Raw genomic sequence first — 25,944 nt, 5'->3', positions numbered from 1 at the left:
CTTTATCCCCAACAACATCCCACTTAAAGGCGAATCTGCCCTAGTGAGAGAGAAAAAATAAAAAGACAGTACAACATGTACACATGTACAATAGGATGAGGAAAAAGATGTCATCTCATCCAATGCCCATCAATCTCCTGAGGAAGGCAAAGCGCTCGATAGTGAGGCTCTTCGTGAGCAAGTCTGCAGGATTTTGCTCAGTCTAAATCTTGATAAGGTCAGCAGGCCTGTCCTCAATGACCTCTTGAATGAAGTGATACCTCACCTCAATATGTTTCGTCTTCGCATGGAAGACCGAATTCTTGGCCAACTGAATGGCACTCATAGAATCCGAATGCAGTGTAGGCATAGCATCTACAATACCAAGGTCTGCAATCAGATGGCCTAACCAGATAGCCTCCTTGCAAGCCTCTGTGGCTGCAATATACTTGGTCTCTATAGTAGAAAGAGTTGTACACTTCTGCGCCCTGGACATCCAAGAGATAGGCCCTCCAGCATAAGTGAATACATAGCTAGAAGTGGACTTCCTACTATCTGCATGTCCTACATAATCAGAGTCAGTGTACCCCACGACTCTTGTATCCTGGCTACCATAGCAAAGGCACATATCTGATATGCCCTTTAGGTACCTGATGATACCCTTCATGGCATCCCAATGTTTCTTGCCATGTGTAGCCATATAACGTGCCCAACCCCAACTGCAAAAGCTATATCTAGACGGGTGGCTATCACGGCATACATAAGACTGCCCACAGCTGATGCATAGGGAATCTTGGCTATCTCGGTCCTCTGCTCATCTATCTGTGAACAATCGGCCTATGAAACCTTCACATAATAAGGTAATGGACAGTCAATAGGCTTAACATCCTACATACGGAAGTGCTCTAGGACTTTATGAATGTATTCCCTCTGTGACAGATAGAGTAGTCCCTGAGATCTATCGTGCGTGATGTGCATACCAAGTATATGAGAGGCCTATCCCAGATCTTTCATCTCAAAGCTCTTCTTGAGCTGAGCCTTAAGAGCATCTAGCTCCTCATGAGTTGTCCCTCCTAAAAGCATGTCATCCACATAGAGTACCAAAATCAATAAAGAACCATCACGGGCTTTCTTCTGTACAAGCACGGATCCATAGCACTGCGGCTGTAGCCCTGTGATTGCATGAATGCATCAAACTTATGGACCATTCCCCAGGTGCCTGCTTCGAGCCATATAGACTCTTCTTGAGCTTGCACACTAGGTGTTCCCTACCAAGGTCTGCAAATCCCTGAGGCTGCTCCATGTAAATCTCATCATGCAAGTCCCCATGTAAAAAAGCCATCTTGACATCCATCTGGTAAAGTCCAGGTTAAGTTGTGCAACTAAGGCCAAGACTAAGCATAGGGTGGTCATCTTGACCACAGGAGAAAAGACTTCATCTAAGTCAACACCATGCTCCTGCTTAAAACCCTTAGCAACCAATCGAGCCTTGTATGCTGGCTTGGGGTATCCAGGGATACTTTTCAGCTTGTACACCCACTTGCATGGCAAAGCCTTCTTACCCTGAGGCAAGGAAACCAAATCCCAAGTCTGATTCTTATGCAACGAGTCAAGCTCAAACTACATAGCCCTCTTCCAAGAGTGACAATCACCCCTATGCATAGCCTCATCATAAGTGAGAGGCTCTCCTTCATCTATGACCAGTACATAATCCATAGAGGGCGCAAAACGGTCAGGAGGTCGTCTATCTCTAATAGAAAGCCTCAACCCAGGCTCTGCTGCGTGATCGACATCCTATCTAACATCAGCATGTCTAACATCTGAGCCATGACCATCAGGTGATGCTGCATGCTGTCTAGCTAGCCGTGGAGCGGGCTGAACAGGAGCAGGTGGCTCCTCCTGAAAGATAACTTTGCGTACCTCAACCACTTTATCAGGCTGCATATGCATTTTATCCTCGTGAAATATGACATCATGGCTACGGATCACTTTCCACACTTGCGGATCCCATAGACGGTAACCCATCTCTCCTACATCTCCATAGCCAATGAAAATGCATTTGACACTTTTAGGATCCAGCTTATTGCGTTTGTCCTTGGGCACATGGCACAATGCCTCACATCCAAAGACAAGCAAATGATCATAAGAGGGGGGCTTGCCTGCCCATACCTCCTCTACAACCTAAAAGTCAATGCCACTGCTAGGCGACCTGTTAATGAGATGCGTTGCAGTAGTAACTACCTCAGCCCAAAAGTGCTACAATAAGCCAGCGTGGCTAAGCATGCTACGGACCCTTTCCTAAATGGTCCTATTCATGCGTTCAGCCATACCATTCTGGGGAGGGGTGTAAGGGGCGGTCAACTAATGCTTAATACCCTACTCATCACAAAATTGCTCAAAAGCACGTGATACATACTCACCCCCATTATCTAACCTTAGGCATTTTAGCCTTTTCCCAGACTGGTTTTCTGCCAATGCTGGCGCACCCCACCTCGAAAAACCCCGCTCGACCCACCCCACCCTGCGTCACCCCCCCACGACACGGCGCACCCCCCCACCCCACCGCACCCCCCCACGACGCCCCCTCGCACCCCACCTCGAAAAACCCCGCTCCCTCCACTCCACCCCACCACGCCTCCGAAAACCCCGCTCGACCCACCCCACCTCGCGTCAGCCCCCCCACGACACGGCACACCCCCCACACCCCACCGCACCCCCCCACGACGCGGCGCATCCCCCCCCCCCCGCACCCCACCTCGAAAAACCCCGCTCGACCCACCCCACCCCGCATCACCCCCCCACGACACGGTGCACCCCCCCACCCCACCGCACTCCCCCATGACGCCCCCCCACACCCCACCTCGAAAAACCCCGCTCCCTCCACACCACCCCACCACGCCTCCGAAAACCCCGCTCGACCCTGTAGTGGCGGGTACTGTCAGTGTAGTAATACACAGGCGGCTAGGCGGAGGCTCCTTTACCCCCAACAAGGGGCAAACATGATGGTAAAAGCGATAATGATCACTGTGGTAGGAACTCACATGGGCAATAGTGGGTAAATCAAGTCGATGTGGTCCAATTATAGTATCACTAGCAAAGACCATCTTATTTGTTACCGTGTGCTAGTAAAAAATGTAGGTGAGAAAGGTAAGGGCAAAGCGGAGGAAAAGTTTGATGATCGCAACATTGTTCCTAGTAAGTCCATTGTGAAAATTGAGGAGGTAAATGCCTTAGGTCTTGAGTCTAATGATGATTACATCTTGGTATCTTCTTCTCTTGATATTAGTTAGTTGGCTGATGTCTCGTTAACTTTTTCTCAGTGTTGGCTACTTGATTCGAGGACTTCTTTCCATGTTACCCTACATAGGGATTGGTTTTACTCCTATCGCTACCTAACAGGTGCTATGAGACTAGGAAATGACTTGGCATTGGTTGTATTAGACACAACTTTTCTTTAAGCAACACTTTTGTTTTGCATGATGTACTCCATTTTCTAGCTTTGACCAAAAGCCTACTCTCTACTAGACAATTAGATTATGTGGATCTTTTAGTGATTTTGAATGGAAGATTGCCCATGGGAATCTTATCTTTGCTCGAGGTGCCAAGGCTGGCAATCTCTATCCTTTACTTGTATCTGGGCCTATTGACTATGTTTTGGTTATGGCTCACATACCACATGTATCTATACGGCATCATCGCCTTGGGAACATGTCCTTAAAAGGAATGAAAATGCTTTCTCATTTTGTAGTATCTTTTGCCCCTCAACTAAAAATATTTTTATTCATGTAGTAATTGTCTTTATGAGAGGTAAACGTGTAATTCTCTCATAAGAAGTTTGACATTACACGCATGGATGAAGCCTCATGATTTTGTTCATTTTGATGTATGTGGTCCCATTCCCTATTAATCACTAGGTGGTGCAAAGTACTTTCTAACTTTCATTTGATGATTTTTTACATAAGGTTTGGGCACATATTCCATAAAGCAGAAATCATATGTATTTGCTACCTTTCAATGTTGCCTTGCTCTTGTTGAGAACCAATGTGGGTATAGGCTAAAATGCCTAAGGTCAGATAATGGGAATAAATATCCTATAAGGCATTTGAGCGATTTTGCAATGAGTGGGGTATTAAGCATCAATTGATTGCCCTTACACCCCACCCTAATGTGGGTGTAGGCTAAAATGCCTAAGGTCAGATAATGGGGATAAATATCCTATAAGGCATTTGAGCTGTTTTGCAATGAGTGGGGTATTAAGCATCAATTGATTGCCCTTACACCCCACCCTAATGTGGGTATAGGCTAAAATGCCTAAGGTCAGATAATGGGGATAAATATCCTATAAGGCATTTGAGCAATTTTGCAATGAGTGGGGTATTAAGCATCAATTGATTGCCCTTACACCCCACCCTATAAAAACATGACAATTCAAGAGAGAGTCTGTAGTATGCTTAGCTAGGTAGGCTTAATGTAGCATTCGGGCTAAGGCAATTACTACTATTGTATACATAATAAACAAATCCCCATGCACTGCTATTGGTTGCCATGTTGCAAAGGAGGTATGGTCTAGAAAACCTTCGTCATATGCGCATTTGTGTGTCTTTGGATGTGAGACTTTTTGTCATGTCCTCAAGAACAAATGCAATAAGTTGGATCCCAAATAAGTGAAATGCATCTTTCTTGGTTATGAGGATGCATGTGAGATGGGTTCACCTATGGGATCTGTAGGCTAGGAAGGTCATCTATAGCTATAATGTCATTTTCCATGAGGAGAAGATGCATAAGTAGCCTAAGCAAGAGGAGACTCATGTTACTATACAACCAACTAGATAGCCTACCACCAATGGCAGCTAATGTTCTAGTGGTCCATAATCATGATATTGGACAGGATGTAAACCTGTTTTGAGATGGTCTACTAGAGATAAACATCAACCTAATCAGTTTGAGCCCTCCATGGACTATGTTATGGTAACAGACTTTGGTGAGCTCCTTACTTATGAGAAGGCCATGCTCAAAGGTGATAGCCACTCTTGGGAAATGACCATGCAATTAGAGTATAACTCATTGCAAAAAAAAATCATATGTGGCTCCTTTGCCTAATGGGAAACATTCATTGTTGTGCAAGTGGGCATACAAGTTTAAGAGTACCCCTGGATGCCACATGCCAAATTATTTGCTAAGGGATTTAAGCAAGAGCATACAATCTTTCTTTATAGAGATAAAGCTTTTGCATGACTACAATGTCATTTTGTTTGCATGGCATGAAAAAAAGACACTGTTATCAAATCCTTTGCAAAAATACCTTATTTTCAGATATCATAATGTTGTGTGTCCACCTATAGCTCTACTACAACAAACCCTTGATTGGGAATGGTGCCTTTGTAGTTTGGTTTGCATCATCACCTCCTTATGTTTTGTCTATGATTGCTCCTCCTTAGACATACAACCCTTATGCCAGTAACTGCATGTCTATAATTTTAGCTCCTCTCTTGTAGTATGAACTTCATTTATTACCATGCTAACTTCCTTTAGCATGGTGTCTTTCCTTGAGATTTCTTGCAATCCACACTTCCAAGACAATCTCAATTGTCATCTAGCATTGTGTGTTGGCCATCTTTGAATGTATACTTACTTATACTCCTTAGCATGATGGGATTTCATGGTATAATTGCATGAAATCCTATAGGATTGTTTGAAAGACACAATTAGTTGAAAGAAAGACAACTCCATTTTACACATTGAAGCTTCCAATTAGTATAGTCTTGCACAAAGATCAAAGAAGTCCATGGTATTCATTAAACAATCACTTGACCACATTGCACTAAGATCAAAGAAGCCCATTGTATTCATTGAACAATCACTTGACCACATTGCAAGACATGCTTGACATAATGGACGAGCCATTGTCAACGAGTGCCTATTAGGCAATATTGCATAAGAAGATCCAATTGGGGACCCCATTATATACATATATCTAAATTTGTAAAACCCAATGTGTTGTCACTTTCACATAGTAACTTTTCTTCAAAAGATATGTTATTTTAAGACATTATAGTAGTGCATGGAGAGAAAGTACATGCAATCGAGTTACTTTATAAGTCTTGATGACTTAACAGTGGGACTAATGGTCATGTGTGATCTACCAACATTATGTGAAAGGAGTGTGAAAGTGTATGCAGTATGGAAGACTTTGGTCCTCCAAAACATTGACCCCCTCCTTCCAAACCTAGTTGCCCATCTAATGACCCTAGCTGCCTTTCCCCAATCAATCTCAACCCCTCAGCCCCCCCCTAAGATGCTAGACCCCTTGACTCGACCCCCCACATGAGCTTGAACCATCTACCAAGTGCATTAGGACACGAAACGCCCTAATTTGCTAATGACACTGGTGCTTTAAACCTTGTTGAGAAGCATCGAGAGAACATTGGTGTGAAGTGTTGAGAGAATTAAGGTGTAGAAAGCCTAGTTGTTGTTTAAGAATTCATTTGCCATTGATTAAGTCTACTTATCTGATTAAGGAGAGGAGCAAGATTTTTGCAAGAAGGATATAAGGACCTAAGGAGGAGTAACAAAGCATCATTCTACAAAGGGGATTAAGAAATATAAGATAGAAAAGTCTTGGGTTTTTAATGCAATGGGCATGGAACTTCAACTTATGTAAGGGCTTAGGTTCTCTTTTAAGCATTTGATTACCTTCTTTTTAAAGCAATGACTTGACTCGTGAAAATTTGATGTATTAATTACTTTTGAAGGGCAAGAGGATCAATGTTTCTTCCGAGTGGAAAGTGATATCAAGTTCTTGGAAGCAACATGGGGTTAGTGTTTTTAAGACACAAAGCTTAGAATTTTCTGAGATATACTATAAAATATATGCAACACTTTGACATAAACAAAGTAAGTAGGGTGCATGTGAGTCTTAAGGATCAACATCTTCTCAAGGTGGCAACCCAAATGTTATGAGGGGTGATGGGGCCTCAATTTGTGTTTTTAGCATTTTCAACTCATGTTTTGTTCTGTGGTATCCAAAAGAACTTCTAAATTAAAAAGTATTTTAGCTTATTGTTATTGTATCCTCTATTTCTTCTAGCTTGTTCCTTTTCACACACACACACACACACACACACACACACACACACACACACACACACACACACACACACACACACACACACACACACACACACACACACACACACACACACACACACACACACACACACACACACACACACACACACACACACACACACACACACACACACACACACACACACACACACACACACACACACACAAAAGTTGGGAACCCCTCCCAAATCCATATTACCACTATCCTCACTTCACATTCACACACACACACACACATTCACTTTGTGTGTGTGTGTGTGTGTGTGTGTGTGTGTGTGTGTGTGTGTGTGTGTGTGTGTGTGTGTGTGTGTGTGTGTGTGTGTGTGTGTGTGTGTGTGTGTGTGTGTGTGTGTGTGTGTGTGTGTGTGTGTGTGTGTGTGTGTGTGTGTGTGTGTGTGTGTGTGTGTGTGTGTGTGTGTGTGTGTGTGTGTGTGTGTGTGTGTGTGTGTGTGTGTGTGTGTTTCAAAGCTACAACTACATATAATACCTCAGAGCATACCCTAGATACTTAGACAGAGCTACCAAGTAATTTAGAGCACATTGCCCCCGTGGCTTGCTGCAGTCCATGTCCCAGCTTGAGCCACCATTGAAGGATATAGAGAATATTGGCATGTCATCAAGTAGTTCTACCTTGGCACTTCAACATATCCATGTTGGATAGACCCATGAGAGATACTTCAAGATGATGATGATCCCTAGATAAGCTCCACATTGTATTAGATCCAAAGTGATTTTTTTTGTATTTTTAGTTATGACGTTTCCTAGCTAGGTGTTTCCATTTAGATTACAATTTATTTATTCTACTTGGGAAACATGACAATTCCTTGAACTTAAGATGCATCTGTTTTTGTCTCATAACCCATTTGGCCTTTTGTAGACATTGATACAACTATATATATATATCCCCATTAAACATTTATTAATTTATCATCATCATCATCATCATGTATTTTTTACTTTTAAAATTTACTAAAATATTGAATCATATTTATTCAAAATCATAAAAAATTAACAATTGAGAGTTAGATAATAATATCCATGATAATATCCTAACTAGAACACACCCCTAATTTCCACACTCCAAGCATCACTCTCATTCTAGTAGCCAATATCCTTAGAACAATTTTGCAATACCTCAATTAATACAAGCATTACGCTTGACCGATAGCTTATGCTCTTTGCCTCCAATCACCATCACGATATCACCTATATTGCACACATCTCCGCTATACATCAAACAAATAGGGGATGGTACACTTGAGGGTAAGAAACCAAAACTAGCTTTTGCATGCGCTAGTGTGCTTTGAAGTTGAAAAGATTGCATTCATGCATGCTGCAAGGCCTAATGCACAAGAATCACATACCCACAAGCCATTTCTGCTTGCATCCACATGCAAGCATGTGTGCATATGCGTCCGCGCGTGCACACACACACAACTAAGTGGCCAACAATAATCACTTGTAAGGACTAGAAAAAGCCAAAATTTGTGATATGGATGCTTTGAATAAAAGAAATGTTAAGTCATGTGTATGATCTTAACACTTTTAATTTTTAATTTTTTCTAAAAGAGAGCTCAATGAAAGTATTATCTTGTCATTTGTAAGCATGTTAAATTTTCTTTCCACCTTTATTTTTTCTAACAATGTTTTGAATAACAACTTTCTGTTTGAACATTAGGCATGTGAAAAGGAAAAAGTACACATGGAAACAAAATAAAGCAAACAAAAGAATAGGAAAAAGGGTCTTAAAGCTCAAGATTTCAACAATAATCAACTACTATACTAAAAAGGAACACAAATGACTTTTTGTAGATACTTATCTCGTACTTACTTATCTGAACACCTACTCACAAATTGTTACATACATAAAACAATATTATCTTCTAAAATTATGGCATTATGCACAAACTTCTATTTAGTGGAAACCATTCATGAGATTCTATAAATGTCAATTGATAGGTTGCATATGTTCATAGCTTGCTTGAAGCTTACAAATACACACTAACTAGCAACAAGCACACACAAAAACATTATTATTTCTTGTAATAATGAGTTGAATAAGCACTTATTATATGACACAACTAGTCATAAAGCATGCATTTTAATATATTAACTTTGGACCCTATAAGCTTAAAATGTAGTAAGTATGTCTAATTATCATCCCCACAAATTTAGATGAACAATAGCAATGTGCAGACACAATCATGCACAAAACACAGCTAATTTAGACTTACAACAAATGCTTAAAATTTGTAAGTGCATGACTCCTCAATGTATCTTCTTCAATTCACTAGACTTCTAATTGTCACATATTTCATCCATGTTAACTAGTATGCCCCTTGATTTGGGAAAAGTTGATGATAAAAATCACGTTGCATTTTTGCTTACATCAACATGCCTTCCCAATGTAATTGTTCTCAATAATGATCAAGCCTTACATCTATAATACATTTGGCATTTACCAGACTAATTTGTCCTACAATTTTCTTTCCATGGCTTTTGTGTGTGTATTATTTTATGTAGAATCGACATAGTCGTGATGTCATCATCAATCCCTTTTTTGTTTTTTACTTATATAGGTGCACAATTGCTAGATTTTTAAAGATGCACTAGCTTGCTAGTAAATAAACTCAACTATTACATGTTAGGTAAGATTGATCAATGACTATCAAGAAAAATTGGATTTGAAAAGGATTGATTGCTAGACATTTCAATATGAAAAGCCAAAAAGTGTGAGGTTCCACATGGTGATGTTGTAAAACATAGTATCTGAAAAGCAAAATTGAAAAAGACTTTGTGCCTCGCTTTCTAGTGATGGTGATTGCCTATGAATCAAAGAAAAGGCAAAGATGACTTGTTGGTTTGCATGTTTTCATTAAACCTTAGGAGGGCTTCTTTGCTTAAAGTATGCACTTGCAAATTTTCTATGCATTCACAAGTGAACTTTAGTTATTTTTAGTTTATATTCACCTACCAAAAGGCAAATAGTATATTGGTGAAGAAGAATTCCTACTTCTTGGAAGGGTCTCAAACCTTGCCTTTGACAAAAAGTAGGTCAGTAGTGACTACACATAATGAATTGAAATTGGTACGGTTGTGGGAGAGAGTTAGAAAAGGAGCTAAATGCTTGAAGGATCTGGAGTCTTGAAAAGCATGTTGCATGAGGACTAGAACTCACGAATGATGATGCCTCCAATATATATGCACACATTTCTAGTATTGAAAAGGAGCATATTGGAGTTGTAAACTCGAGGAGCCCAAGTAAAGAAGGTATCAAGCCCGATGTCTACTAGAAGCACTCAATGTTATTCCATGTGTCCTACTTGTAAGACACAAATCATTAGCTCTTGAACAAAGACAATTAGAATGCGATTTGGGACTATATGGAGACTTTTATATACATTGATTACAAGAGTACTAACGCTTGTTAAGGGACTCACTTTATCCTAAAGAGGGACAGATGGTAATAATAATGATTAATCTTTTTGGCAAAGCTTCTTCCTGAATAAGCTCTTAAACATGTAACCAGTACTTTCCTAGAGGTAAGGCGGTGATAAATAATATGTAGATGACTTTACTTCTTGCAATTGATAAGTATGAACATATGCAATGAAGAAAATTTAAGATGGCCTCACTCTTTGCTAGCATGACTTGTGTCTTTTGGTATACTTGCTTGTTGATATCCATGGTAAGATCTAAGTAAAGAGGGTCCATGTGGAAGTACTAAATGATTTGCACTACTTTTCTTATGTTAGACCTTGGTCATTTGTAGAAGACAATGAACAACTCTTTAAAAAATTGTAAAGAAAGCTCCAATAAGTAGAATAATGTTGCCAAATGCATGTTGTGTAATATCTAGTGTTATATAAGAGTCACATCTCCTATAGTAAGTAGATATTTCATATTCCAAACAAATCTAAGGCATTTAGTGGTGTTGCAGATTGACTTGACAAAAAAAGGCGCTATGCTTCACTTTTAAGTTTTGGACATATTCAATAGATATAAGTTTGAACCTTGAATAAGTAACATTGAGTTTTGTCTCAAGCATAATTGGAAGAGGATGTGAATGTGTTCAAAGCATCAAATGACACTAAACAAAGACTTACACTATGAACTTACATCTCACCTAATCTATTACTTTTAGCCCTCCCAACCCCCTTATTGGTTTTATTGAGATGGCATTAAAAAGGTTACTCTAGAGTTGGTCAAAAAGCCCAAAAGACTTTCATCCCCCATGCATAAGTCTAGAACTCAAGATGACCTAAGACATGACATGGAGTGTAACTTACCTTTCACATGAAACCTTGTGTTTGAATGACTAAGGGGTAAACATGAACATCCAATGTTATTATTCTTGTTTGATTTGCTAACTGAGTAAGAGAGAGTAGAAACATCAATGTTAAGAGTGGAAGCCATTGTGATAAATTTGATGTATTGATTGTATAATGTGTTTCATAGCATCTCGCCTCATTCTTTTTGCACTTGATGGGTTGGATCACACTATTGTTTAGGCAATGGCCTCTTTCCACCTTGAACAAGATGTGTTACCTAATCAAATGGATTGACATTGGTGGACATATGTGGATCTTTGAGACATTCATTCTATAGAGATCTAGCCAATAAATGCCAAAATTTACCTTTGAAGATAGACACCTAGAGGTTTTGTACCACAAAGATGGGGCTGAAGGTGTCATGCTTGTAGTTATATGCAACTTAAAATGGGCTCAACCTTGCATCCCACCACATCACTACCTCGTAAATAAGAAGCATAATTAATGTTAATTCATACAAGAAAAGGGTAAAAGCAAATATAATACAAGGACAAATATGAATTTGATAATAAACACTTGAATTATATTGGTTAAGTGTACGGAATACTTCATTTCAAATTAATTAATTAATAATGTATTGTAAGTACTACCAAAATGTTGGTAAACTACCAAACATCTCTACTATTTGAAAATGTAAAATTATCCCATAAATTTAAAAATGACCAAAATACTCCTAAGATGTAGTCAAAATTTCAAATATACCTCTCCAATTTAGTCAAAAATCCCAAACTGCAACCTCAAATTTAACCAAAATTCGATACCCCTTAAGAATGGTTTAATACATCATATTTTGCAAGTTTAATAAGGGATGGTACATGTCAATGCTTTATAGCATTATCCACATATGCAATACTAAATGCATGATTTATGAGACAAATATGACTAATCTTGAACTCATTAGATGGTGATTACTGGCTTTAGATACTCGTTAGATGGTGATTACAAAAGAGATGCAAAAGATTATGATTTATCAAGGCAAATGTCACCACCCATTTGATGGTGATTATTATTCAAGGCAATCTAAGATAGGTTATTGTTATAGAAAAGAAGGGAGTGCAAAGTAATATGTGAATGGTACGTGATGTGAGTTTGAAAGAAGTGCGCACTAGCATATAGAGCATTACTTGCCTTTTGAGGATTTTGCTTTGAAAAGAAAATTAAAGTTTAGGGGTGATCTTAAGCTAACCTAAATTAGCTCTTAACTCAATAAAGCTAGAACTAACTTTTGAATAGCGATTCATCAATCCTATCGTACCATTGTAATAGTGCATGCTTTAACATGCAATGCTAACAAACAAAGCTATACATAAAAGCACATTGATACTTGTTTAAATTTGAGGGCGTAAATGTATTTTAGTAACTTTCTAAAAATGATAGAGTAATGATTAAAATTTGAATGGTATTTTTGGAATTTTAGAGAGCAGAGTAGTGTTTAGAAAAACATGTTTAGTAGCGCATACAAAAAACCTTATAACCCAAAATTTTGGAGAGATTTTTGAATCGAATGATACATGATTGTAATTTTTATAACACAAAATTTTATTGAGCCCAAATCTTTGAACCTTCTTCTTTCAATGTTGAAAGTTTTTGTGAAATTTATTGTACAATAAACCTTAGGGTTTTTGTTAAAACTGGACTCATGTTTAGTAGCACATACAAAAAACCTTATAATCCAAAATTTTGGAGCGATTTTTGAATCGAATGATACATGATTGTAATTTTTATAATGTAAAATTTTATTGAGCCCAAATCTTTGAACCTTCTTCTTTCAATGTTGAAAGTTTTTGTGAATTTTATTTTACAATAAACCTTAGCGTTTTTGTTAAAACTGGACTTACACGCATTTTGGTAAAATTTTCGGATAATGAAGAACTAAAATTGTATTCTTTAAAATTTGAAAGTTTTTTGGAGACTAAATTTATAATTAGACTTGTATTTTTTGGTTTTTTTATTTTCTAAAGGACTGCAATTTGGCAAATTTCCCTGAAGTTGGAAGAATTGGTGGGGATTAAAGACTAAGGTCCCAACTTTTAGCTCTTAAGCCGACAGAATCTCTGCAGTACATAGATTTCCTCAATCCCACCCTCCACATCCCCACCCGATCCCCGCCCGGTCCCATAGGCCCATACCCCCCCCCCCCGCGGCCCCGCTCCCCGCGTCCTCGTCTCAGCCTCTCCATAGTTGTATCTAAAATCGGCGGCGAAAACAGCGTCTTCTCCCTCTCCTCATTCTTTCTCTGATTCGTGCCTCGCTCGCCGATCGTCTTTGCATGAACTGCCTGCTCCATGGTTTCTGTTTCTTAAATCGCCTCACAGTTTCTCTGCGACATCCTCTCCTTCCTTCTCCATCGTGCTTAGATCTGCCAGGTACTGTCGTTTCCTTCTCTTACACCGCTATATTATAAGTTCCCCCTCGCATTCTTATCGCTCATTTTCACTTTTCATCTGGAGAATTGTGCAGCCGTTTCGCTCTCTATTTGTGATTAAATCCACATATTGATCTATGTCAATGCAGCTTCCAATTGAAGAAGTGTGAATTTGCTGTTTTGGCTTCGTCCATTCGCACAAAATGAAGGGCAAAGGCAGAGGAAAAGCCCTAGCAAACTGCTACAAGCTCCCCACGCCAGTTGTCTTGCTCCTGTGCGTGGCTTGCTTATTAATCGGTTTCTACGGGTCTACCGCTTTCGTATCGCAGGTTTGGTTCTTTCTTCTGGCTTGTCTGGCTAGATGATTCGGAAGCGTGTAATGAAGGGCAGAACCGTTGCAACTTGCGTTTCCTTCGCCCCTCATACCACTTCATAGAAATACCAGCGCTTCTAATAACAGGTTTTAACAGGATTCGTCAGTACAGGACCAAATTCTCGGAGTGAGAGGTAGAAAGTCCCTGGAGGTTATTCAGGAGGAAAATGCGGATCTCACGGATCATGGTGAAAGTGGTGATGACTACATTAGTCACACACCTTTCCAGGTACATGACTTTACGTGCTTCTAGCATCAAAGGAAAAGGTTAATGATAATTTCATGGATCAACAATTTCCATGCTTGTTACTGTGTGTAGAGTGTCAACGGTTAATTCCAATGAAGGTTGCCCTTTATCTAGGAGGACAAAAACAATGGTTTAGCTGACAAGATATTCCATTAAAACAAAGATCCCCGAAATTTCACACATGTCAATGCTCGAGACATGTGGATGTACATGCATGTGTGCTTCAATACTGAATTGCCACTTCTGATTGGTTGTCTTCATAAGTTGATGCAAAGCTGGTTAGATCAGATATAGCTGGATAGATTAATGCCAAGAAGCAGTATAATCACTGCATCTTGTAAATCCTACAGATGCATCCTTTATCTATAACAAAAAAAAGGTTATGTTTGTTTGACAATGATGTTTATGCCAGGTATTGAGTTGGCAACCACGAGCATTACTGTTTCGCAATTTTGCTACTAGGGAGCAATGTGAAACCATCATCAAATTAGCCAGATCACGATTAGCTCCTTCTTCTTTGGCTTTGCGCAAGGGAGAGACGGAAGAGAATACCAAGGATACAAGGACAAGGTGGCTAATCTTTACCTCTTTTCTTTCGTGATTGGTTTGCTTTTGTGATGTTATTTCTTTAGCAATATTGTGCTTTCTTTGAAAATGAATCGTAAACTTCTGAAACATGATTAGTCTGTGCATAAAAGTTGGTAGCCAGAACTCTAGAACTCAGCAATTACTCTCATAGATAGCTGGTCAGATTGTTTATCATGTTGCTAGAGTCTAGACAGAGAGAACAGACACTTGATTACATATCCTTATTGTTATGGTGGTTTAAAGCGCATCTTATGGCAATCAATGCCAACTCAATAGATTTTTGCAAGGTCTTGCATTTTTCTTCAACACTGAGGGCCTAAAAGTTTCTTCAGTCATAGAGGAAAGGACAAACTCACTCACCTATATGTATTTGTAATTGTGTTGTTTTGAACATTCCCAGGTATCAAATTCAGCCCACTTTTCAATGCAAAGTGGTTATCACAGTACTAGTGTATTTAATGGGTGCCAATGGCCTTTTTATGAGAAATCTAGGTCCATCTCTTGCACAAGCTAAACACTATTTGATGATATAAAAATTGCACAGACAATGAATGATAGTGAATAGATCATAGTCTAAATACAGCAAAGTAGAATGGCATAGGGCAGCAGTATTTCAGCAAAGTCTCTGATGCAGAAAAGTTTAGGTATGCCAGCTGAAATGCAGCACAATGTGATCTAGATGAGGTGATGATGATATCAGGTGTCCACCTCCTGGCTGCTGTAAATGCAGCCTGCACAGCAGAATTTGCAGGCGGCAGCAGTTCCAGATGATGATGGCATCGTTGGGAAGCAGGTGACAGGCTGAAAGATGCTGGTGTTAGAGATTTGGTAATCGTCTGGAGGGGCACAGGCAGAGTACAGTCATTGTAGGGCAGATTTACGCATTTCTGGATCAGGTCAGACAGATTTATGCAGTCACCAGCTGATTGCAGCATTTCTAGGGCAGTCCGGGCAGTATGCCATGTGGTAGGCAACATTTTTGATGGAGTATATATGATTATTTTATTGTTTATGCTACAGTTAGCCAGCATTTTGCTGGCTGACCTGCATTATTTTATTCATTTTTCAGCCTATTTATTGGCTGGCTGCTGGGAGTCACAGATCAGTTCAGATTTGGTGTGTTCAGGTGTGAGAGCTTTGGCAGATGCATTCCACAGCCTGTTGTACAGGTCTGCTCCCTTTATTTAGTGTTCAGTCAGTGTAGATTTCTGTGTTCTACTCTTTCCCCCATCCCCCTTTCAGCAAAGACTCTGGTGCAGCAAAATATAGGTATGCAGGCTGAAATGCAGCCCAGTGTGATCCAGATGAGGGTGATGATAATATCTGGCTGCTGTAAATGCAGCCTGCACAGCAGAATTTGCAGGTGGCAGCAGCTTCAGATGATGAGAGCAACGTTGGGAAGCAGGTGATGGGCTGAAAGATGATGGTGTTAGAGATTTGGTAATTCTTTGGACGGGCACAGGCAGAGACAGTTCATTGTAGGGCAGATTTACGCATTCTGACAGATTTATGCAGTCACCAGCTGATTGCAACATTTCTGGGGCAGTCCAGGCAGTATGCCACATGGTAGGCACCATTTTTGCTGTAGTATTTTATGATTATTTTATTGTCTATGCTACAGTTGGCCAGCATTTTGCTGGCTGACCTGCATTATTTCATTCATTTTTTCAGCCTATTTATTGGCTGGCTGCCAGGGGTCAGATCAGTTCAGATTGGTGTGTGTAGGTAAGAGGCCTGCAGATGCATTCGACAGCCTGTTGTACAGATCTGCTCCCTTTATTTAGCGTTCAGTCAGTGTAGATTTCTGTGTTCTACTCTTTCCCCCATCCCCCTTTCAGCAAAGACTCTGGTGCAGCAAAATACAGGTGTACTAGCTGAAATGCAGCCCAATGTGATCCAGATGAGGGTGATGATAATATGAGCTGTCCACCTCCTGACTGCTGTAAATTCAGCCTGCACAGCAGAATTTGCAGGTGGCAGCAGCTCCAGATGATGAGAGTATTGTTGGGAAGCAGGTGACAGGCTGAAAGATGATGGTGTTAGAGATTTGGTAATTCTTTGGATGGGCACAGGCAGAGTACAGTCATTGTAGGGCAGATTTACGCATTTCTGGATTAGGTCAGACAGATTTGTGCAGTCATCAGCTGATTGCAGCATTTCTGGGGCAGTGCGGGCAGTATGCCATGTGGTAGGCAGCATTTTTGCTGCAGTATTTTATGATTATTTTGTTGTTTATGCTACATTGGCCAGCATTTTGCTGGCTGACCTACATTATTTTATTCATTTTTTCAGCCTATTTATTGGCTGGCTGCCAGGGGTCAGATCAGTTCAGATTTGGTGTGTAGGTGAGAGTGCTCCGGCGGATGCATTTGACAGCCCGTTGTACAGATCTGCTCCCTTTATTTAGCGTTCAGTCATCAGTGTAGATTTCTGTGCCCCCCCCAAAAAAAAAAAAAAAAAAAAAAGATCTGCTCCCTTTATTTAACGTTCAGTCATCAGTGTACATTTCTGTGTTCTACTTTTTTCAAAACGCTGCCCCCGCTTGTGTTCATTTTCTTTCAATCCGGTCATATGCTTCTACATTTGCTGCACTCTGACATGGTATCAAAGCAGTGTTTGAGGGGTTGATCGATCGTGGGCAGACCTGAAGAGGAGAGTCTAGTGTGACAAAAGGCTGCATTTTCAGTGATCGCAGTTGAGCTGAAGGGCTGCTATCAATAGAAGGCTGAGATGAGTGTGAGGAGTGTGGGAAAGGAGCAAAGTTGCTGATTTTTTAGGTTTTTGTTGTTCATGAAGGAGAAAAGGCTGTGGTTTCAGCCTTCTATTGCAGATTTTGACTTTTTATTGCCTCCAGTGGTTGAAACAAGTTAGGACAAGTGGAGGAATCCCTAGCAAGCTGTGTTTTTGAAGTCGGAGGGGGGTGCCCTTGTTTTCGTTCAGGTTATTCAAGTGACAGTGTCTTCTAAGCTCGATGTGGAGTTTTGGGCTATTATGGACCGTAAGATCCCTGTGTTATTGGCTCTTCTACAAGATAAACATTTTTAATGGGGAGAATTACTGCATATGGCGGATAATGGTACTTGCCATCTTGAAGTTGTATGATTTGGTGGAGCTCGTAATCGAGGCCATAGACTGTGCTACAATCCATGATTTATCCAACTTTCTTCAGGTAATCTGCTCCTTGCATATTGGTGTGTCTTGGTATACATGGCAATGTCCCTTCTTTGATGTGTCTTCAAGAACCTCTCCATAGAGACATCAAAGGATGCGAGCTTATAGGCCATATTCGTGAGTTACCTTTTGTTGAGGTGACCATAGAGGCCCACTCTACCCGATCGAGCACATCTTCACCTGTTTAGATTGTGAATAGTGGAGCCACCCATCCTATGACGCCATCTAGGACATTTTTGTCTCCTGAGCCTTTGCAATTGGTAATGTTCGGTATAGGAACAACTCCTTGATCAAGATCCATGGTCTAACTCATGTCAAGTATGATCGTGATGAGGGCCAAGATCTTGATTCGCTGGGATGATGTGTATTATGTCCCCCCAAGCTTATGGCGAACCTTCTTTCTGTTCAATAGCTTTGCCAATTGGGGCGAGTAGTTTTCTTTATTGCAACCACAGTTGAGATTATACACTCTTAGATTGGTTTAGTGATTGCTCATGATGAGGCACAGTCTAGTGGTCTCCACATGATGACCCAGTTCCTCCTAGCTGACTGCCGAGAACTGTGTTCCACCATTTCCAAGCTTTAGCCACCATAGGGGAGCCTATGAACAATAAGTGTCTCTGGCATCCCCGCTTTGGACACCTTGGGTATTACTCTTTCTACGGCCATAAGGATCCACTACAATGCACACTGATATTAAAGCTTGTGCATTGTCATGCTAATCTACGTTGTTGGATAATGATGGGGCAGGAGTGTAGCACCATAGGGGATTTACCATTCTGTAGGGTTAAAAACAGGCTATGACAACCCCAAGTGCAAACAGATAGCTGCCTCAAGCTGGTCCAAATTATTTGAGGGAGTGAATGATGGATGACTAGAGCTCCACCAAAGTGGCATTCACCAAGAGGCACTCACAACTGAATATCAACTTGTAGCGGGCCTCACAGATGTGCCACCTTGTGAAGCTGCCATTGTATTGGCTGTTTGAGAGGTCTCCTTCATTGGCAATTCAGCATCATAAAGTGTGTGGGTCGTATTACAGACATGCTCTCGTCTCTTCAGTCACCCTATCTGACATCTGCACAGAGAGAGAGAGAGAGAGAGAGAGAGAGAGAGAGAGAGAGAGAGTGTGTGTCTTTTACGAAAAAAAAGAGAGAGAGAGTGTGTGTGTGTGTGTGTGACTTCATTTCATTTTTGCTGTGACAGCTCAGGCACTTTCTTGACGTCAAGGCAAGACAAATCGGGAACTCTACGGTGGGTGGAAGAAAAGATGGCAAGAGCAACAATGATTCCTGTTGCTAATGGGGAGGTGAGTCTAAGCATGCTAGCTGTGGTAAATTAATGTGAACCAGCTGATTTTGATATATGCTCTTTATTTCCCCTTGAAAATTTTATGCTCTTTTCCCTTCATACTCAGTGAGTCCAGTGCTTTGGGAAATGTATTAGCTCTTTCATGTTTCTTCTTTCCAGAAAAAGTTGATGTGAAAATAATCTTGTCTTCTTTGTAACTCTAATCTTCTGCCAGTTATTTTGGGTCAAAACGGAATGCCCTCGGAAGCAGGGTAGGCCTCTGGCGTGCATTTGATGTGAGTTATTTTGGGGAAGGATGGAATGCCCTCTGAAGCAGCCCTGACCTTTAGCATTTGTGTGTGTTATTTGGAGAAATGATGTGGAATCTGGATTATAGAAGGATGGGATGCCTGTAGGAGAGGCGCATGCTTGAGGTGCTTATATAAGTGCATGAATATCACATGATATCATTTATATGTGGTCAGACTTCAGGCTTGTGCCTCATACTGTGTTAGCATTAATCACATCGGTTGTTTCCAGCATGCGTATAGATTTTCCCCCCAATGTTTCGTGGGGAGCTATTGATTGCTTTTCAATAAGGCATGTGCAACCAGCAACTATCTGTTGGCAAGATAGCACATGCTTGGCACCCTGAGAACCTAGAGGGTAGTGTTCTCTTTGATCATGGTGACCCACTGTTTCTACCTTTCCATCCTCTGGTAAGTACTTCAATAGTATCCTTTGTTTAGTGCATCCTCATTAAGGATCCTTTTATGGAAATGGTGTGGAAGAGTTGGCAAGTTGAAGAGCCATTATCTTAAATTGAGTAATTTCAGATGGCCATGATGTTATATTGTGTGTTCGTGTTTCAGCTATGTTACTTGCCTTTTTTTTTTTCCTTCTAGGAAAGGAGCTTCTACCCCTATATGGGATGATATTCTCTTTTTATTTTTGAAGATTCTTGTCTAGGGAGGGAGCCTTCTAGCCCCTGCATGTATGGGATGGGATGATATTGTCCAGCTTTGAAGGTCACATCTCTCTCTCTCTCTATATATATATATATGTGTGTGTGTGTGTGTGTGTGTGTGTGATCAAACCATCTCTATGGGGCGTCCATTAAAGTAAACTCCTGCTGATCTAGTTACCTTAGCTTGGGTGGTGTCAAACACCATGACTTTAGCAATTCTCAGGTTTATAGAGTGCTCTCTATGTGTGCAAAAGACATAAAGTGGTGCTGCAAACCTTTTGATGAATCTGAGATGAGAACAATGTCGTCAGCATACAATAGGATAGGTATTTATACATTGGCCAAGCTTTGCCCCATGCCCCCCCAATTTGTCTATATAGTTTTGTACTTCATCAATGTATAGGTCAGATAATGTAGGTGACAATGGGCAACCTTACTTTACCCCTATAGTGCTGTCGACCTTTTCTGATAAGCCTTTTGATACCCATACTACTATCAGTGACTCACATAGGGCATATATGCTTTATTCAATATTGTATGTCCTCTGGTACTAGCATGTTTTGTGGTCTTCTTATGATCCTTGACTGTGGTAAGAGTGTCAAAAAGACTATAAGAAAGTCTGCAAAACAGCAATAAATCCTTTTACGGTGTGCCCTTCCCTCTTCTATGAGAGCTCCAAGAGTGACTACATGGTCCAAAGTGGTGAAGCGTCTCCTAAAATCAGCTTGTCCCGGAGATCTCTCATTATGTTTCTTTGCCCAAGAAGTTAATTCATGTTCGAAAATAGAGCCGTACATTTTTGCCAAGCAATGTCCAATCATAATTCTCATGTAGTTTGTGGGAGATGGTGCCCCTCTTAAAGAGGGGTACAATATTATGGTTTGCTGAACCAGCTGGGAATCCCTTGCATGCAGCTTTGTCAAACATCTGCATCAACACTGGGACCAATGTATCTTGGGCATGTGACATGTGAAGCCACTAGGCCATCAAGATCCTGTGACCTCCCTCTCTACATTTTGACATGTATGACAATTTTTGTTTAAGCAATTGCTTTGGGTGGTGTAGGTGTAAGTGGGTGTGGCATATTTGGCCATCCTAGAACATCATATAAATTCTTTGCATATTCATACCATGTTTGTGGTGCTGGAATTCAGGTAGGCAGTCCTTTCTCTTGGAACATCCACCATGCTCACTTGCTGTGCTGTCCTAAACATAGTTGGTACATGTCATTTTCCAGCTTCATAGGGTAGCTGCATTTTTTGTCTGTACTAAGTATCAAATGGTTGTATGTACATGCACCCAATGAGATGTCTGTGAGCCTCAGTTTGAGTCAGACAAGGATATTAGAAACTCTGACACAGGCCCTCTACCGGACATTTTAGGTGGAGCTCATTCTTGCATATGGCATTCCCCCAGCCTGTGTGCATGCTACGTGATAGGCTGCAACATTGGGTGGCCAGTCCAAGTGTGTTCCGGGCAGGCATTTGTGCCACATGGCAGGGTGAATAGTTCTTCTTAGGTGGGCAGTGCCGTGTGGCCACTTTTCAGGGTAAGCAGCTGTTTTTACCAGTCTGACCAGTGGCAACCAGTTCTCCAGCTCTTGGCTATTTATAGCTGCTTGCTCTCCACTGTGTCAATCAGTCTTTTCCAGTCCAGCAGCCCTTACTCATTTTGTCATCTCTTCTTGCCTTGTATTTAGCACCTTCTGTCTAATTTGGCCTTCAGCCACATCCAAGATCTGAGAGGGGAGTCATGTCTGTCTTGCAACATCCTCTCCTACTTGTGAGCCTCAGTCTGAGTTAGATGGGGACATTAGCATCTCTGGCACTCGTTTTGTCACGTGTTTTGACAGAGAATGCAGCTTTGTTTAGAGCATGCATTTCTTTTCCAGTTGGGTTTAGGGTGTGTTCACATTGTCTGATGTTTATTTCCAGCCTTGCATTTCTTTTTCAGTGGCTAGTGGGATGGGCAGCCTGGATTTATTATGGGTGGTCTATTAATTTGCGCCAGCATTATTTTATTGTTTTTATACTGGTTGGCCGTTATGTTTTTGGCTTACTGGAGCAGGTTGGTCAGATTTGGTTGATTATGGCTATTTATGGCCCCCAAAAACAACCAACCCACTGGGTCATTCACAGGTTTTCCTTTGCAGGTTTCAGCACGCTCATGATGTACAGGAGCTCTTCTCTTTCTTCTGGTGCTGCCTTCCATCATCAGCTTGATCCGAAGCCCTCATTGATGCCTTGGGCTGCGGGTAGGGACTGATCAGTCCTCTTTCGTATTCAGCTTCCGTTCAGTTCAGTGCAGATTTTCTCCTTCCTTTCTCTTCTTTCATTGCAGTCTCTCTCTGTGTTTGTGTTTCCCCTTTTGTTGTGCACTCTCACAATCCTATCTGCTCTCCCATGTCATAGAGAAATGATAAAGCTTTAGGGCCTAGTCTTTGCTTGCTAATGCACAACCAAGTTCACCGTAGGGTCTAAGTTAGCTAGCGATGAAACACTTGACCTATTCAAATTAACCATTGATCATTGTCGGAATGTTGTTGTTGGTTAAGAATTAACATTATTTGCAGCTCTAATGTAGACCAAACAATGATGCCGTTATAAGGAAACTTCTTGCCTCTTTTTCTTCTTTTTCCACCCCTCTATCCTACACATAAAATCCTTTAATGATACAATAAGATCTTCAAGTGCAAAAATTTCACATGTCTTCACTTTCATTCTCTCTGTGTTTTTTTTAGGGGGGTCCTAATTTCTTGATTGTTTATGAATCTTTGACTATTGCTGAGTGCATACTTCTATTTGATTCACATTCTGTGTTTCAATCACACATTGGCCAAGGAATTAAAAGACGATTTTGTATGAGTCACTATATAGCATATTTTTGTGCTTCTTCACTTTGCAAATGGCAGTTAGCTTCGTCGCCTATTGACACGGATCAGCACACAGTTTAATGTAGGATGATATGGATTGGGCCCCCACCCATAGATGACATTGGGCAAAGCACATTATCATGAACCCATCTAGAGGCACTTTGTGGAGATGCCTATGGGATAACTGTGGCCCCTACTGTTGGTCGCTTGTAGGGAGACGTCTAGCAATAGGTATCTAGTTGCCTCAGGTGCAACAAGAGGGGGGTTTGCTAATGTTGCCCATAGCAATGCGCGGAGACTCCAAAAGCACTCTTTGTGGTCTTGTGAGGTAGCATAACTAGTTAGTTTTTGGGATGCCATGAAGCAGCGTAACTAGTAACTCAATTTTTGGGATGCCATGAGGTGGAGACACATGAAAACGATATTCATCCTTGAGGCTGGTTCATGTGCAATAGTGGGCATGGAGGCATTGCTCAATTGACAGCTACTGGGGCCCACAATATCATGATCAAATGTGTGGGAGCTCACCAAGTGTCTCACAAGGTAGAACACTTTGAAGGCTTGCTGCCAGCTGACATTTAATGGAAAGAGCCTTTCAGTATATGTTTTTTCGTTGGAGATTTGGTTGTTCATTATCCACTCTCTTTGAGGCCAATGGGAGTAGGTTCAGGGGGGCTAATGGCATTGACAGGACCCAGGAGATTTGGCAGCTATTCTGCATCTTCTAGACCCACTTGGGAGGCCTTGTACATATCTGATCTGTTTGGCATTTAGACTGTTGAGCACTTGTGCTTTGTTGTATTCTCTTCAGAGTCTAGTATTAGCCACACCTTATTTTGCAAAAAAAAAGCATAATTTTGTTCATTTGATCATCTGTATCAAACTTTGATTGTTTCTCTATATCTAATACAGGTTTTATGTTTGCTTTGTTTGTAGGCCTTCAATGTTCTGCGTTACGAAAGAGGCCAGAAGTATAACAGCCACTATGATTATTTCAATCCTGCCGAATATGGTCCTCAGAAAAGCCAGAGAGTGAGTTCTTTTTTGCCTATGGAAGTAGGCTGGCATCTTCCTGTTTTCATGTTTAGGTGTTTTAATGTGCAGCACTGGTGTGCATGTTGCTCGAAGACTTAATTGTGGAGCTCTTATATTTGTTTGATGAACTGATGGCATGAGCACTTAACACGTCAAGATTAATCATTGCATTACTTGGTGTTCGGACTCTCATAAGTTCAAGTGGTAAGTGGTTTAAGTCTAACATCTATTTTTACCACTTCGTTTTATACAGATGGCATCCTTCCTCCTCTATCTTTCAGATGTTGAGGAAGGTGGGGAGACGATGTTCCCTTTCGAGGTAAGCAGTTTATGTGTTCTAGTACACTGTATAAGGACGCAAGCTCTTACAAAGCAGAGTGCAAGTCTTACAAAGCAGTTTCTTTACCTTATGTAGGGGCATCAAAACATGAACATAAATTATGATTACAAAAAGTGTATTGGGCTGAAGGTGAAGCCTCGTCAAGGAGATGCTCTGCTGTTTTACTCCATGTTTCCTAATGGAACATTTGATAGGGTAAGTTCATATTTTGTTCATTGATTGCAATGCGTGTGACTGGCCCTCTCTTAGGACATTTGGATGTTGAATTCGCCCTTGGCATCGCGACTCCAAACGATTTTTCAGTTTTATACTTAATATTCTGTTCGGCACTCGCAGACATCGTTACATGGAAGCTGCCCTGTCATCAAAGGTGAGAAATGGGTTGCTACAAAGTGGATAAGGGATCAAGATAAGTGGTGAAACCTCTGGAGACTTATGAGCTTTAGCTCCCTGCACAAAGGAAGACTGTGCTGTGTAAAGCTATAGCCGGATGGTTTGAATACCAACCTTTGTAACATCTGATTTTTAAGATTTTTATGTAACAATACATCCTTAGTGTCAACCGACTGCAAAAATGTGCAATGTTGGACTTCGGTATCTGGGATTGAGAGTTCTGTAATATAGAGGTGATTCTATTGCTCGCAGATCAAGCGATAAGTTTTAAGGGCCTGATGGCTCAGAGTAATCGGGAACCCAACCAAACAGATTGTGACGCTTCTCTGTATGCCACTGGCAAGTTATGGCGAGGAGAAGTCTGTCTGTCGTTGTGTTAGAAAAGGTCGCAGCGCGTGGCTGTTAAATTTCATTCGGTAGCGTGTAGTACCCGAACCATCGTCTTATGTTTTGCTTGTTCTTGGGTGCACGAGTTTTCTTTGAGGTTTCCAAACGATCATCTTATATCACGTTAAGCATATAAAAACATTTCAGGTAATCGAGGTGGCGACCTTCAACTTGAAATTTTGGAGAATTTCCAGCATATTTGTTGCTTTTGCTAATAGCTATATTTTTCACAATTCCCCATCATTAATACCTGGTTTTTGGGAGCATTGCGACTCCTACGTAGACTACCATATGTATGAAATCATGGTAACTCCAATATTCCTTGAAAGTTGATTTTCATCGAATTGATGCTCATGGTTAGTTGGTTTGTCTTATATGAGAAAAAGGTGACAAGCAAACGAGGAACTCCAAAATATATAGCAAGCGAACTAGGAATAGGAGTATGTCATCTATCATGTATGGTGAAGTAACAAATAAT

General features: G+C 40.8%; 1 protein-coding gene across 2 annotated transcripts; it reads left to right on the top strand.

Moving 5' to 3' along the window:
• Window positions 1–13,569: 13,569 nt before the first annotated feature.
• LOC148034809 (2-oxoglutarate (2OG) and Fe(II)-dependent oxygenase superfamily protein) lies at window positions 13,570–25,248 on the top strand. 2 transcript variants are annotated; one of them, XM_087679784.1, is made up of 9 exons: window positions 13,570–13,804; window positions 13,953–14,132; window positions 14,289–14,405; window positions 14,836–14,993; window positions 19,389–19,491; window positions 24,248–24,343; window positions 24,600–24,665; window positions 24,762–24,881; window positions 25,023–25,248. In XM_087679784.1, the coding sequence occupies exons 2-9, from the start codon at window positions 14,007–14,009 to the stop codon at window positions 25,104–25,106; spliced, it is 870 nt and encodes a 289-aa protein (XP_087535910.1). In that variant the 5' UTR covers window positions 13,570–13,804; window positions 13,953–14,006; the 3' UTR covers window positions 25,107–25,248. The 2 variants fall into 2 exon arrangements, with proteins under 2 accessions (XP_087535910.1, XP_087535909.1); XM_087679783.1 differs by having other exon boundaries at window positions 13,577–13,804; window positions 14,274–14,405.
• Window positions 25,249–25,944: the final 696 nt, after the last annotated feature.

This window comes from Lygodium microphyllum, chromosome 6 (assembly GCF_053477565.2).
Source record: "Lygodium microphyllum isolate KBCC chromosome 6, Lygodium_microphyllum_v1.1.10, whole genome shotgun sequence".
Lineage (NCBI taxonomy): Eukaryota > Viridiplantae > Streptophyta > Polypodiopsida > Schizaeales > Lygodiaceae > Lygodium > Lygodium microphyllum.
Note: the sequence above shows the minus strand (reverse complement) of the source record. Positions and strands in the feature narration are given on the sequence as shown.

What these genes read in the sequence shown, in the direction of transcription:
- LOC148034809 (XM_087679783.1), top strand. Translation starts at nt 14,007, where the DNA reads ATGAAGGGCAAAGGCAGAGGAAAAGCCCTAGCAAACTGCTACAAGCTC. An exon ending in AGACGATGTTCCCTTTCGAG is followed by an intron (nt 24,666 to 24,761) that starts GTAAGCAGTTTA and finishes TACCTTATGTAG; the next exon opens with GGGCATCAAAACATGAACAT. An exon ending in CTAATGGAACATTTGATAGG is followed by an intron (nt 24,882 to 25,022) that starts GTAAGTTCATAT and finishes CGGCACTCGCAG; the next exon opens with ACATCGTTACATGGAAGCTG.